Source organism: Ursus americanus, chromosome 3 (genome assembly GCF_024610735.1).
Source record: "Ursus americanus isolate L20-20 chromosome 3, mUrsAme1.1.p, whole genome shotgun sequence".
NCBI lineage: Eukaryota > Metazoa > Chordata > Mammalia > Carnivora > Ursidae > Ursus > Ursus americanus.
Window position 1 is genome coordinate 84,757,703 of NC_142129.1, and position 14,682 is coordinate 84,772,384.

The window sequence follows — 14,682 nt, forward strand, 5'->3', positions numbered from 1 at the left end:
TCAGCAACTCCCCTGACAAACGCCTGTGGCCCAGAGGCAGCAAGGCGTCACCTTTGCAGTAGTCGGCAGGGTCCTCCTGCTCCTCATCGTCAGATCCGAGGATCTCCTCCTCTGGCTCCGGGGGCGTGGGGTCCGGCAGAGGCGGCGGGGGCGGCGGAGGCGGCGGTGGAGGAACTAAGGGAGCTTTCTGCTGAGGCTCCGGCCTGAAACAGTGGAAGGAAAATTCCTATTTACTCAGAAGTCAGTCTTGCATTATGGACACACATGAGAGTTTCTTAACACAAGAGAAAAATAAAACTTGTCACACACTAAGAAGAAATGTTGATTAATGTCACTTTGTCACTTTAGCTGAATTCAAGTAATGTTTCAACATACCGGTCAGGAGGAAAAATTATACTTTGCAGACACATTTTCACTCAGAGATTCAGTATTTCCTAAGTCCTGACAAGATTATGAAATATAAGTGAAACAGAAAGAGCATTCACCCTGCCCCCCATGATACACAGCCTTATTAGTTAGAACACATCCCACAGAGATTATAAAAAGACAGATGAAAGCAGCCCTGAACTTAAAAAAGGTCTTATTTTCCATTATTTTAAAATTAAATCCTATAAAAATAGTAAGAATGTATGGTTCCTAAAAGCTGACTAATATATGCTACAGCTGATGTACAGTTATTTTCATTAAGGAATTCACTTATCTATCAACCTGGCTTATCAAGAACACTGTCCCCAAACTGGAAATTAAACAAAGAAAACACCCACTGTCAGTCAAACACAGATACAGTCCATACATTAATGCCAGGTTTGCAAGGTTTGCAAAATGGTCATTTCTAATTGTCACATAACAGCTCAATGATGATTAAGCATGCCCTTTTTACAAAAGATAAGAAAACCTGTAATGCAAAAATAAAAATTTTTTTAACCTTGAGAGATTACAGATATAAACCTTTCATGCACCTAGAAACTCAAGAGCATATTGAATACATTTGCTTAAGTACGTAAAGCGTTCATAATGCAATTCTATAAAATCAAGCTTTCACTTACTATAAAATTTAACTGCTATTTCTAACCATGCTCTTCTGGGGAAACTTGAACCTAAGGTCACAACGTAGGCGCTAGAAGCACATCTCTCCCTCCAGCTAAGACAAGCCGCCCTAGCAATGGGCAACCACTGCTCTCGCTGAGCTGGCCAGAGCTGTGTGGGTAGGAAATGGGGAGGTACAGACACCCGCAGAAGCTAACTCTATGTTCCCCAGAGAGAGTTCAGTAGGTGAGCAGGGAGTCTCTAGTCTGGGGAGCGAGGGGAATCCCACAGCACTAATAGGGTAGACAAATGCTCTTGTTTTTGGCCTGCCCAGTATTCATGTTCCCCTTCTAAAAGCACCCCTTGAGACACTGCTACTCTCTGCACAATGGAAGGCTGGCTCGAGATCCGCTCTCCTCACGTGGTACAGCTGAGGCCACAGAGAGCCATGGCTCACTCGAGAGCCCTGGTGCCTTCAGGTCAGCGGTCACAGGGGGGCAAGTTCATCTGCAGTGGCTCGTGAGAGGCAGGGCCAGCAGAGCTGCCCTGATCGCTGCCCCTTTCTAAGCCGGACCTCTAAATTCTTGCCACATCTAAGATCCCCCGAATAGCATTTACTGTATTGCCTTTAGCCTAGGTTAGCTACAGTTCATTTATGTGGTCGCTCCCAAAACTCAAACTGCCACAAGCAACGAAGGGGGGCAGAGGTGGAAGGCAGCGGAAACGCCAGCAGTCACGAGGAAGGGGTAGGGATCCTTGAAGGCCAACACCGGCAAGAAAGGACTACCTTTGGCAGAACAACTAATGAATGCTTATGAGCTGTAAATGACTTGCATTGATTTCTACTTGCTCGAATCTATGAAGACTCAGTTACAGCCCTCGGGGTGACAGACCTTAGGAGCGTGGTGGTGATCATATTCTGAGTTAACCACTGCTCATGACGGAGCACTGCAAGGGAAGAGTCACAACCGAACACCCACATCACCGCCAGAATATGTCCAAAAATACATCCAACAGACCTTATGCAAGTGGGATCATCTTTCTGGCAGCCTTGCAAATGCTCCTTCTCTTTTTAACATACGTGCTCTGCCTGCAAGTAGAACGGTACCGGACCAAAGAGAGGTCCGAGGAAGGGGAGGCAGGAGAGGGCTGCGCCCGTCTCACGGCTTCTCCAGAGCGAAGAAGGGAAGGTTAGCAGGAAGTACGTTCTTAGGCGACCCATTCAGCCGTCAGGGCTGTGAGCAAAATCTACCCCGCTGATCAATATGCTCAATCAGAAATGCTTTGAAAATTAGCTATTTCTTCCTTAGAGATTTTATAGGAATAAACGAGGAGATTCTTCATATTTAAAAGAAAACGTGTTCTATTGCCTACAGAAACTGTGCAACAACTAATGAAAAGAACAGAACTGGAGGCTCTTGTTCTACCAGTGCCAGGCACCGCTGTGCTCTGCACGTCTCACATCTGGGCCAGGTACTTCGCTGGAGCAGGGGCTGTTTTGTGCTCTGCAGGATGTTATCAGTAGCCCTGGCCTCAAGCCACTAATGTCAGTAACATCCCATCCCCCACCCCCAGCTGTGACCATCGAAACTACTCCAGACCTCGACAACTCCCCGACAACTCCCCCGGGGACAAAGTCATGCCCATTTGAGATCCACTGCTCTCACAGTATTTTCTGTATTTAGCTTCACCTCTATGAAGTAGATTGTGTCTGTGATAAGGGAAAAGAAATTCTAATTTTCATGGGCCCATTTGCTCTCCTTTCACAGACTCAAATACCTGCATCACAATGTGTTTCTTTTAATTATTCTTTATCCATTTGGTGAGCTGCCCACATTGCTTGACAAAACTCTCAGACTCTCTGGTCTCAATGAACAGGCACCTCCCGTCCCTCCAGTGAGGACCACATTGAACAGGCAGGCAGAGAGCTCCCCCAAAGCCCATCAGTTCTCTCAGATTAAAGGGATGAGTCAGGTACCTTGAAGTATAAAGGAAGTTGAGTAATGCTGAGGTAATACTTCAACTGGCTATCATATCACAGCATCTAGGACTATGTTGTCTAATCAGTAGCTGCTGGCCACATGCGAGTACTTGAAATGTGACTAATGCAAATCAAGATAAGTGTAAAAATACATACTGGATTTCCAAGATTTCATACAAAAAATGTAAAATATTTTATTAATAATTTTATATTTATTACATGTTAAAACAATATTTGGGATATAATGAAATGTATTAAAATTAAACTCACCTGATTCTTTTTACTCTTTTTTAATGTGGCTACTAGAACACTTTGAATTACAAATGAGGATCACATGGTATTTGTCCAGGACAGCACTACTCTCGACCCTTCGGATCACTAACACTAGAGGACACACTCCTGGTCACCCAGTAAGTGCTGATTTTTCTTTTTCTTTTTCTTTTTTTTTTTTTAATATTGTATTTATTTATTTGAGAGAAAGAGAGAGAGAGAAAACAAGTGGGGGAAGGGGCAGAGGGAGAAGCAGACTCATTGAGCAGGGAGCCCGATGTGGGGCTCCATCCCAGGACACTGGGATCATGACCTGAGCTGAAGGCAGACACTTAACTGAATGAGCCACCCAGGAGCCCTGTGATTTTTTCTAAGGCTTCTCCTGGTAACCTGCCTCACATCAATTATCACCAGCTATTAAATCACCCAACTCATCATAGTAAGGCTCAGAACAATGTTACTGTCCCAATCATAGTTCTTTTTCACCCCATCCATCCTTGTTACTGCTCACCACACAGGAGAAACAGGTAAATTTGCCTTAGGGCAGCTGTATGGACGAGGCCACACCATGTTGAAGGCTGCCTTCTTCACAGCGGCTTCCGGTGGCTTCCACAGCATTACAAAGCCTGGTTAAATCTCAACTATTTAACAGATCCAGAGGTAGCAGTGTGTATCACCAAATACATACTCATGAAATATATCAACAGATTTAAAAAAAAATATTTTTATCAGTCCTGATGAAAACCATCAAGAAGTTATTTCTAATAAGAATTACTAGAAGCACTGAAGAAGCCGTGCAGGGAACTCAAATATTCTCACCAGGGCACCAGCACGATTAAAGGGTGAAAGAACAGTCTTTCCAAAAAAATGGTACTTGGGAAAATGGTCATCTGTATGAAGAAAAAGAAGCTGTAACTCTACCTCACACATACATAAATATTAATTCAAAATGAAGCGAAGACTTAAAATGAAGGAGCTAAACCTATAAAACTGGGAGGAAAAAAAAATACAAGTAAATCTTTATTACCCTAGGCTAGGCAACATTTCTTAGATGTAACACTAAAAGCATATGCAATAAAAGAAAAAAAGATAAAGTGGACTTGATCAAAATTAAGAACTTTTGTGTTTCAAAGGGCACCATCAAAAAAGTCAAACCAGGGGCACCTGGGTGGCTCAGTGGTTAAGCATCTGCCTTTGGCTCGGGTCACAATCCCAGGGTCCTTGGACCGAGCCCCACATTGGGCTCCCTGCTCGGTGAGTCTGCTTCTCCCCCTGCCTGCCGCTCCCCCCTACTTGTGCTCTGTCAAATAAATAAATAAAATCTTTAAAAAAAAAAAAAAAAGGTAAAACCAGTCCACAGAATGGACGAAAATATCTGCAAATCATACAAGATAAGGATATTGTACCTAGAATATAAAAAGAACTCAGGGCACCTGGGTGGCACACTTGGTTGAGCTAACAACTCTTGGTTTAGGCTCAGGTCATGACCTCAGGGTTGTAGCATCGAGCCCTGTATTGAGCTCCACACTCCGTGCAGTCAGCTTGAGACTCTCTCTCCTTCTGACCCTCCTCTTGTGCTCGTGTGTGTGTGTGTGTGTGTGTGTGTGCGCGCGCGCGCGCGCGCGCGCACACGCTCTCTCAATAAATCTTAAAAAAATTTTTTTAAATAAAAAAATTAAAAGAGGGGCGCCTGGGTGGCACAGCGGTTAAAGCGTCTGCCTTCGGCTCAGGGCGTGATCCCGGTGTTACGGGATCGAGCCCCACATCGGGCTCCTCCGCTATGAGCCTGCTTCTTCCTCTCCCACTCCCCCTGCTTGTGTTCCCTCTCTCGCTGGCTGTCTCTATCTCTGTCGAATAAATAAATAAAAATCTTTAAAAAAAAAAAAATTAAAAGAACTCTTACAACTTGACAATAAAAAGACAAACCAACTTAAAAATAGGAAAAAGATTAGAACAGACATTTCACCAAAGATGACCTGAAAACACCAAATAAGCACATGAAAAAATGTTCAACCATCACTGTTGTTTGGGAAATGAAAATCAAAACCACAACAAGATAACCACTTCACACCCAATAGGACGGGTATAATTTAAAAATAAACGAACAAAGCAAAACAGACAATAACAAGTACTGTGGAGCCTAAAGAAATTAGAACCCTGAATTTATAGCACAAGTGTTACATGGCCCAGCTGCTTTGAAGTCTGGCAGTTACTAAAAAGGTTGAATTTAAAGTTATCATAAAACCCAACAATTCCACTTCCAGGTATATACCCAAAAGAAATGAAAACATATGTCCCCACAAAGTCTTGTGTAAAAATATTCATAGCAGCATTATTTAAAATAGACAAAAAATGTCCATGGAATGATAAATGAATAAATAAAATGTGGTAATATTATTAAGCAATAAAAAGGAATGAAGTACTGACATATGCTACCACATGGGTGACCCTTGAAAACATTATGCTCAATGAAAAATGCCAAGCACCAAAGATCATGGTATAGGATTCCATTTGACATAAACATGTCCAGACCAGGCAAATGTATAGAGAACAGAGTAAATTAGTGGTTGCTGAAGGCTGGCAGTAGGGGAAAGAGAAAAGGAGGGGAGTGGGGATTAACTGTTAACAGGTGCGGAGCAACTTCAAAAGCTGTTTTTTTAAGAAGCAAAAGTGTGCGTGCGTGGTGAGCGCGCACACACACACACACACCCCTACATCTTTTAATGTCCACTTTAGAAAGTACATGCCTCCAAGAAAAATTAGAGATACCTACATTTAGATTTAGAAAATCTGTACACATGGTCTCCTTCACAACTGCGCCAGCCACATTTACAGTGAAAACTAGTATGCAGTTCTGTAAACGAATTTAAAGAACATGTTCTCATATAAATAAAGAAGGCTCCACCCTCAGTGACTAGAATACAAAATTTAGAAACAAAATTCCAACTAGTCATTTATATTTTCACAAAGAATTATATTTATTTTGCCCTACAAAGGACACAACTAAATATTCTCATTACTCCAAATAGGATGATCAAAAAATGCAGTTTAAAAAACAAAATATTTTCGGGGGCGCCTGGGTGGCTCAGTCCGTTGAGCGACTGCCTTTGGCTCAGGTCATGATCCCAGCATCCTGGGATCAAGCCCCGCATCAGCTCCCCTGCTCAGTGGGGAATCTGCTTCTCCCTCTCCCTCTGCCTGCCACTCCCCCTGCTTGTGCTCTCTGTGTCAAATAAATAAAATCTTTAAAAAATATTTTTCTTTAAATATTATAATACTAAGATGATTTTACCATGCTTATCTACTGCAAATTGTATTTTTCTTGTGCATTTGCTCTACCGCACAAGGGAGGAAAAGCGAACGCTAGCAAAATGCGCGCATCATTGTCTCCACACTGTCATGGCAACCGGATGGGAGTCCCGACTTCCTTCCAGCTGCTATTTCTTTTGAGCAGAGAAAAGGACAAGTAAACTTCACATTTGGCAGAAAAAAGAAGTCCTTTCCTTTATTATCAACCTAAATGGCAACTGACACTAATTTAAGAAATTAATTTATTCATCTTTAACCAAAATATAAAAAAAAACGTTCCAAATGAACTTCTCCTAGAACATTCACATAAAGTCAAATTTTGTTTTCTTTGCCCCTTATAAGTCTACCTCCTGATCCAAAACTCCCTCCCTCCAACTCTCCCATTCTTGATGGTAAATTGTTAGCCAGAGAAACATGCAATCTGCCATTTCTGCTTAAGGACAGAACTAATCAATACATACTTTCTCTCAAAATTGCTTATCCAAAAAGCCTTGCTTTAACACTGGGTAAAGCCGCACAGCTAAAGAGAAAAAACCCCAAGACGATTTCATGTGTTCTTCCCTAATGAAAAAACTTCCCAACTTCGTGTAAATCAAACCTGAATGTTAAGTGTCTGCTGTGGTAGGCCAGCTTCTAAAACCGAACGCCAGTGATCTTCACCCTTGCAGAATTCCCTATTCCTCTGAACGTGGGTAGATCCCGTGAATAAGACGCCACTCTTACTACGATATTATGCTACACGGCAGCTGGGCAGCTATGCTGGGTGGGCTTGACCTAACTATATAAGCCTTTCCAAAGGAGAGGGTTTTCTCTGGCTGGTGACAGAAGTCAAAGAGTCGTGCTCCAGCTGGCCGAGAAGAAAGCAAACATCCATGCTGTGAACTGCCCATCAGGGCCACAGGCGAGGAATTTCGAGCAACCTCTGGGAGGGAGCACAGTGCCCAGCCAACAGCTAGAAGGACTAATAAGGACTTCAGTGCAAGGAAATGAGTTCTGCCAATGACCAACGATCTTGGAAGAGTGCTCTGAGCCCCAACAGAGAACCGCAGTCTTGGCCAACAGTTGATTTCAGTCTAGTGAGAATCCAGCCATGCTGTGCAGCCCTCATTTCTGACCTACAGAACTATGAGCTAATAAATGGGTATTGTTTTAGGCTGCTAAGTGTGTGATAATTTGTTACACAGCAATAGAAAATGAATACAACTGCCAAGTAAGTTCTCAGTAAGTAATAGAGCACTTCATGTTAATTTATCAGATTTGGGCCTCAACAATGAGGTCCGGGTTTTTTAAATAATTAAAATGGCCAGAGGAATTAAGAAGCTACGTATTCTAAAATGAAAGCCAATTCTTTTTGGGGCACAGGCAGGTTAAAACAACAATGACGACGACAAAAAACAAAAACATATGCCCCAAATTCTAAAAGAAACAATCATAATTCCAAGCCAGAACCTTTAAACCTTATTTTCTAAGACTACATTGCTTTGTAGAATATGGAACATAGCCAACTAAAAGTTGGTGAAGAAGTAAATAGACCTGCCTCCCAACTTATTAACATTTTAGACAAGAAAGGCGTTAACTGTTTGATCACCTAACAACATATAAATGACAGGGCAAATACATCTTAAGCCACTGATACTGTGACTATTTTATAAAACATTAGTGGGACCTGGAAGAAATATTACTACTGAAGTGGAAAAAGACTGACAGAAAAGTTTAAGCCAGAGCTCAGAGCCATGTAAAAAGACATCCACCAATCCCACAAATAGTCAAGAGTGTCTACCATATCCCAGCAAAAGCTTCCCAGGAGCCCAACGCTGAGGGATGCAGTCCAGCAAGGAGGGGAGAAATGCATGAACACAAACCATGCTCTCCAGGTCCTGTCATGGAAGGGGAGATGGCAGAAACATCTACATGCTGGGAGTGATCTCAGGAGACTGACCAGAACACGGCATGGAGAGTGGGGGCAGCAGACAGGTGGAGGCCCAAGGCCCAGGACACAAGGTGACCAGAAGCACAAAGGCCTAAAAGAGCCTTTGGAGTACCGTGGCTGGAGACAGTTAAGAGGTTCTGCCGTAATCAGCTCACAGAGAATGACCCACAGCACCGTTCTAAAGAGTCTGGGCTCTATCCTTACACCAAGTAGGAGCCATGAAATGTGAGAAATTTGCTTTCTGCCAAGAACATATGGAACTGGTATGTGGAATGGGTAGAAGGGATAAAAGCCAGAAGCAAGGAAACTAGTGAGGAGCCCAGAGAAGACAGGATAAAAACATGAACTCAGAACTTGGTAATTCAATTGTTGGAGGTAGGTCTTTGCCTCCTAGATTTCTGGTAGTAAGATAGCATTACCATTGGTTTGGATAGAGAACAGTGCCAGGAGGAGGAGGAAAGGCTTCCAGAGAAAACATCCTTCTCTTTTAGTTCATCTCAGTTTGAGAGGCATATGGATGCCCAGCAGTGTAGGAACTGCTTGGTACATAGCATCTATAGCTAAAACAACAAAGGTTTGGGCTATAAGTAGAAGCAGAGGTCATAAGCAAGCAGCTGATAGCTACAGCCTTTTCCAGAGCACGTGAGAATGCCAAGGAAAAATGATGAATGAAAGGGCCCAGGGCAGAGCCTAGTTCGGAGACAGAGTACAAGGTTATGAAGGCACCAGCTTATAATCCACAGCAATGGATTTTTTTTATATAGCCCACTACTAGAAGTTTGAAAAATAAGCTGTAAAATTATAAACAGGGAGTGTATATTCATTTTAAATTTGACAGATGATTCCAATATCTGAACACTCTTGGGCTCAGCACACCTCCTTACTGGAATTCATCTTACTGATACACTTACCATGACAATGTCTGCAAACAGCCATATATTAGAACCCAAATGTGCATCGAGAGAGGACTTATTAAAACACCTGATGGGTTATGGCACACATATACAACACAACTCTGCCAGAAAGAATGAGACAATGAGATTAAGAAAAATCCATCCACAATAGCATCTAACAGAATAAAGTACTTAGGAATAAATTTAACAAAATAATGTCAAAACTTATACATTAAAAACTAAAACACATTATTGAAAGAATTCTAAAAAGACCTAAATAAACAGAAAGACATCCCATATTCATGGACTGGAGATTTAATACTGTTAAGATGACAATATGCCCCAAAATGATCTACACATTCAACACAATCCCTAGCAAAATAACAGCTGCCTTATTTGCAGAAATTGACAACCCATTCCTAAAATTCATATGGAAATACAAGGGCCCAGAATAGCCAAAACAATCTTGAAAAAGAACAAAAATTGGAAGACTCACACTTCTTGATTTCTAAACTCACTACAAAGGTACAGTAATCAAGACAGGTGGTTCGGACATAAGGATGGACATACAGATCAATGGGAATTGAGGGTCCAGAAATAAACCCTCATACTACAATCAACGGATCTTTCAACAAGGGTAGTCCCAACAATGTGATGGGACAACTGAATATATGCATGGAAAATAAAGGCAGACTCTTAAACTCATATCATACACACAAAAATAACTCATAACAGGTCAAAGACCTAGATGTTAAGATCTAAAACTATAAAAATCTCCTAGAAAACATGTTCATCAACCACCATCAGAAAAAATGAAAATTAAAACCAAAATGAGCTACCACTTCACAACTACTAGGATAATAATCACAAGTCAATAATAATCAACAGGGCAGATAACAGCATGTGATGGCAAGGATGTGCGGACATCAGAATGCTCGTACACTGCTTAGGAGAAAGGAAAATGGTGCAGACATTTTGCAAACATGTGAAAAACTGCAGGCAACTTCTCAAAACGTTGAAGAGAATTACTCTATGACTCAGCACCTCCACTACTAGGTATATAACAACAAAGAGAAACCGAAACATACATCAAAACAATAACCTGTATATAAATGCTCAGTGCATCATCATTCGTAACAGCCAAAAGGAACGACAACCCCAATGTCTGTTAACAGCAATAAAACAATTAAAAGGAATGAAGTACTTATAAAGGCTACAACGTGGATGATCTTTAAAAACATTATGGTGAATCAGAGAAGCCAGTCACTAGAGATCATAGTGAATGATTCCATTTCCATGTAATTCCCAGAACAGGCAGATCAACAGCTGCTTATGGGGATGGAAGGAAATGGGGATGACTACTGAAGTGTAAGAGTTTCTTTCGAGGGTGACGAAAATGTTCTAAAATTAAGTGGTTGGTGATGCTTTCAAAACTCTATACTGAAAAACCTTCGAATTGTACATCTTAAATGGGTCAATTTTACAGCAGGTGAATTCTCTCTCAATAAAGGCATTACACAAAAATAATGAGGCAGTTCTCTGTATACTAATAGGGAGGACATGCCACTGATAAACACAGAGGTGCAGAGCATTTGGATATGGCATGTACCATCTGTTTTACAGAGACAGGAAGCATGTGCCTCGTGTTACTATGTCTGGATGGAGCAACAAGAAACTGACAGTGACGGCTCCCTGCAGGGAAAGGAACTCAATGACTGGTGATCAGGGAAAGGAATTCACTTTTCCAAAATTCCCTATACTCCTTTCATACTTTTTCAAGTGGTACCATGTGCACACCTATTGAAATAAAGTATTAACTTATAAAGACAGGAAAGGAAAATAAGGAAAGAGAAACTTTCATGCCATCATCACATGCTGGGAAAGTAGTTCACACCTATGACACCCCATTCCCTCCAGTTCAGCTAGGGAGAATTTACTAAAGCACTGACTTAGAACCAGAGTTAGGACAAAGGTCAAAGTCCAAATGCCGTGCAGCTTTCTGATAGGCTGGGGTCGGGTTTGAATACTAGTTACATCACTTGAAAATCCACGAGAACTGGGGGTCTCCTGCAGTCCCTGCAGGTCTTCACTCTCAAGAAGACGCCAAAGCCGTGGCGTGCAGCAAACAGGGCAACGGCCTCATCAAGGTGAACGGGCGGCCCCCGGAGATGATCGAGCCGCACATGCTCCAACACAAGCTCCTGAAACCTCTTCGCTTCTGGGCGAGGAGCCATTTGCGGCGGTGGACACATGCCCCAGATGTACGTAATCCACCAGTCCATCTCCAAAGCCCTGGTGGCCTATTACCAGAAACACGTGGATGAGGCTTCCAAGAAGGAGATCAAAGACATCCTCATCCAGTACGACCGGACCCTGCTGGTAGCTGATCCCCAGCGCTGCGAATCCAGAAAGTTTGGCGGTCCTAGTGCCTGTGCTCGCTGCCAGAAATCCGAGCGATAAGCCTATGGTGAGGATGAGGGTTCATCTTTATAATAAACAATTGTCACGGGATTTAAGATTTAAAAGAAAAAAACCAAAAAACTATGAGAACTCAGGCCAGTGACAAGTTCTCTGGGCCTGGAAGGAAAGTCAGAGTGTGGTGATTATTCAGAGATGATACATCTATCAGCTGGTACGTGAGTGTGCATGTGGTGGGAGGCAGTCTGTAAGAGTGAGTCCTCCCCTCCCTACCCACCAACCAGGTGGTGCCGGGGAACCTGCCTCTTCAGGGCTCCCGCTGTGACCAGCAGGTATACCCTGACCATTGCCCCTAACACTGCCAGCAGACCCGGGCCCTCTCTGTTCACCTGGGACTGTCCCAATGCAGAGGCCAGCATGAGTCCTACCTCTCAACCCCTCTGCTTCTACACCCATGTATTTCATAGTCAAGATTAGCTATGAGATTTAGCAAAGTCTCACCAGGATCTCTGTTGTTAGTGATCACATATTTCTACAAGACAATAAGACAAAGGGACTATAGCGCTTTTATGACTGTCTTTGAAGAGAATGATGTCTAACATGAATTTTTAAAATTTAGAGAGTAAGCAAATTGCTTAATAAATCTTCTCCATTAACTCATGACTTGTTCTAACTAGGTCTTTTTTGACAAGTATAAAGGTAAGCCCAGTCCTCGAAGACCTTGTGAGCTAGGGTTCCACACAATGGGCTTTACATATCAAAACTGTTCCCATATTAAAAATGATATTCCCCAGAGGGGAAAAAATTCACAATTGCTGGCACAAAATTTCGATCACCTGAAGATATACTGGTCCTCTCCAATACATTCTCTCTGAAACTTTATAGTTTCACTCATCCATATTCTTAAATTTTAAATAAACAGCTTTATTTCTGAAGGCAGTCATTTCAATTAGCTGTAATACAAACCTTACTGTAGGAATTGTGTATACAGTTCTTCAAAGATGTTAAAGCACATAAATATTATTCTTGTAGGAGTGGCCACTCTCAGACACTGGTGGACACCTGAAGAAGCCATCAGAAAAAACATCTTCCAAGGAAACAAGAGATTCTGCAAGCACCAAAGCCAATCTCAGTGGGAGAGGCTCCAGAATGAAGTGAGAGTACGTTAGGATTCCAACTAAGTGAACTGATATCCAACAACAGGCTCTTGGACAAGGTAAGACCAGAAGAAGTGGAATCGAGCACCTAGGATCAGCCAGTGAAAGGGACTCAGGATACCGTATCTCGTAATTCTTCAGATTAGTGTGGAAGGGGAAGTCCTCCCTAAGAATTCATGATCTCATGCTTCCCTGCATGCAGAGTTAGCATTTGAATTTATCATCATACCTACCCCGTCCTGGAAATCGCCCATGCCAAGAAATTTAGAGTGCTTCTGGGTCATTGCCATCCCAGGCATCCTAGAAGAAGTAAAAAACAAATCCTCTTGGGAGAAATGTACCCTCAATCAGGGCTCCTTGGTATTCGTAGTGATTGAGACTGTGGAAATGTAATTTAACAATTTTTTTTTTCAAATCATCACCTAAACAAGGAAACAACACCCTATGAGCAAGCCAAAAGAAATAATCAACAAAAAGAAATTTCAGATACTAGTATTGTGGAATACAGAATATAAAATAAGTATGTCCATAATGTTAATAGAAATAAAGGAAATGAAGTATGAGCAGAAAAAAAAAAAAGATGACTTAAAATTCGTTGAATTGATTAGACCACAAATAGACCGGAAGATGGATCTGAAGAAATCACCTAGAATATTCTGATCACAGGAAAGATAAAGAGACTGGTTAAGACCTGGAGTATCTGAGAGTGAGAGGGTCTAACCTATCTAATATTTGGGTTCCAAAAAAGGGAGAAAATGGAGGAGAGGCACTATTAGAAGAAATAATAGTTGAGAATTCTCCAGAATTGATAAAAAACATAACTTCACAGATTCAGAAAGCACAAAGTGTGCCAGATAAAAAGAAACCACAATAGAGTAAAACTGAAGAACACCAAAGCACAGAGAAAAAAGTAGAGAGAAAAACAGCCAGATTTCCTACAAAGAATGACAATCACACTGTCACCAGAGCTCTCAAAAGAAAGAATGCAATTTGTCAAACAACAGTAGTGTGAGATCACTGAAGTATCAGGAGCCAGTTAACTGTATTCTCAGTTGTATAACTGGCTAAAGACAAACTATAAATAAGTACACCCACTGGTTTGAGTCCTCTCTGGTACTGATACCCACTTACCGCATTCAGACTCCTCCAATCAGAGTGTGTGGGTCACTAAGACGGAGATGAGGCCCAGGAATGTGCATGTTTGGTAAGAACCGCACCCCCTAACCCCTGCCCCAGACTCTGATGCACATGGTTCAAGGGCTGCACTTTAAGAAACACCACTGCATGCACATGTCACCACCATAAACATTATATACAAGTCTTTTGTTCTAATTTTCCATATTACTTTAATGACCCTTTAAATAATAAAAATCATGTTCATGTGCACTTTGGATATAAGTGTTGTCAAGTAAATCTTTACACAAATAATGTGCCAGTTTCATGCTCTCCAAAAGATGATCGCAGAAAAGATAAACTGTGGCTAAACAATGGAATAACTACTCAGCAATAAGACAATCAACAATAAGTACAAAAACATGAACCCAAAAGCATGTGTTAAGCAAAAAAAGTGCCAAGTGAGAAAGTCAAACACCAATGACCACCTAGCACATGACCCCGTTTTAAAAAGGCAAAATGACGGTGATGGAAGGCAGATCAATTGCCAGGGGCTGGGGGTGGTGCTGGCTGCAAAGGGGAGCA

General features: G+C 41.9%; 1 protein-coding gene and 1 pseudogene across 7 annotated transcripts in view; one reads left to right on the top strand and one right to left on the bottom strand.

Moving 5' to 3' along the window:
* SRPK2 (SRSF protein kinase 2) overlaps positions 1-14,682 on the bottom strand; it is a 228,543-nt gene that overhangs the window by 73,219 nt on the left and 140,642 nt on the right. For all 7 annotated transcript variants that reach the window (XM_087861169.1, XM_045793441.2, XM_087861168.1 and 4 more), the window contains one exon: positions 52-203. In XM_087861169.1, coding sequence (XP_087717295.1) covers positions 52-203 — 152 coding nt within the window. The remainder of the gene's footprint in view (positions 1-51; positions 204-14,682) is intronic.
* LOC123789505 (small ribosomal subunit protein uS9 pseudogene) lies at positions 1,964-11,869 on the top strand (annotated as a pseudogene).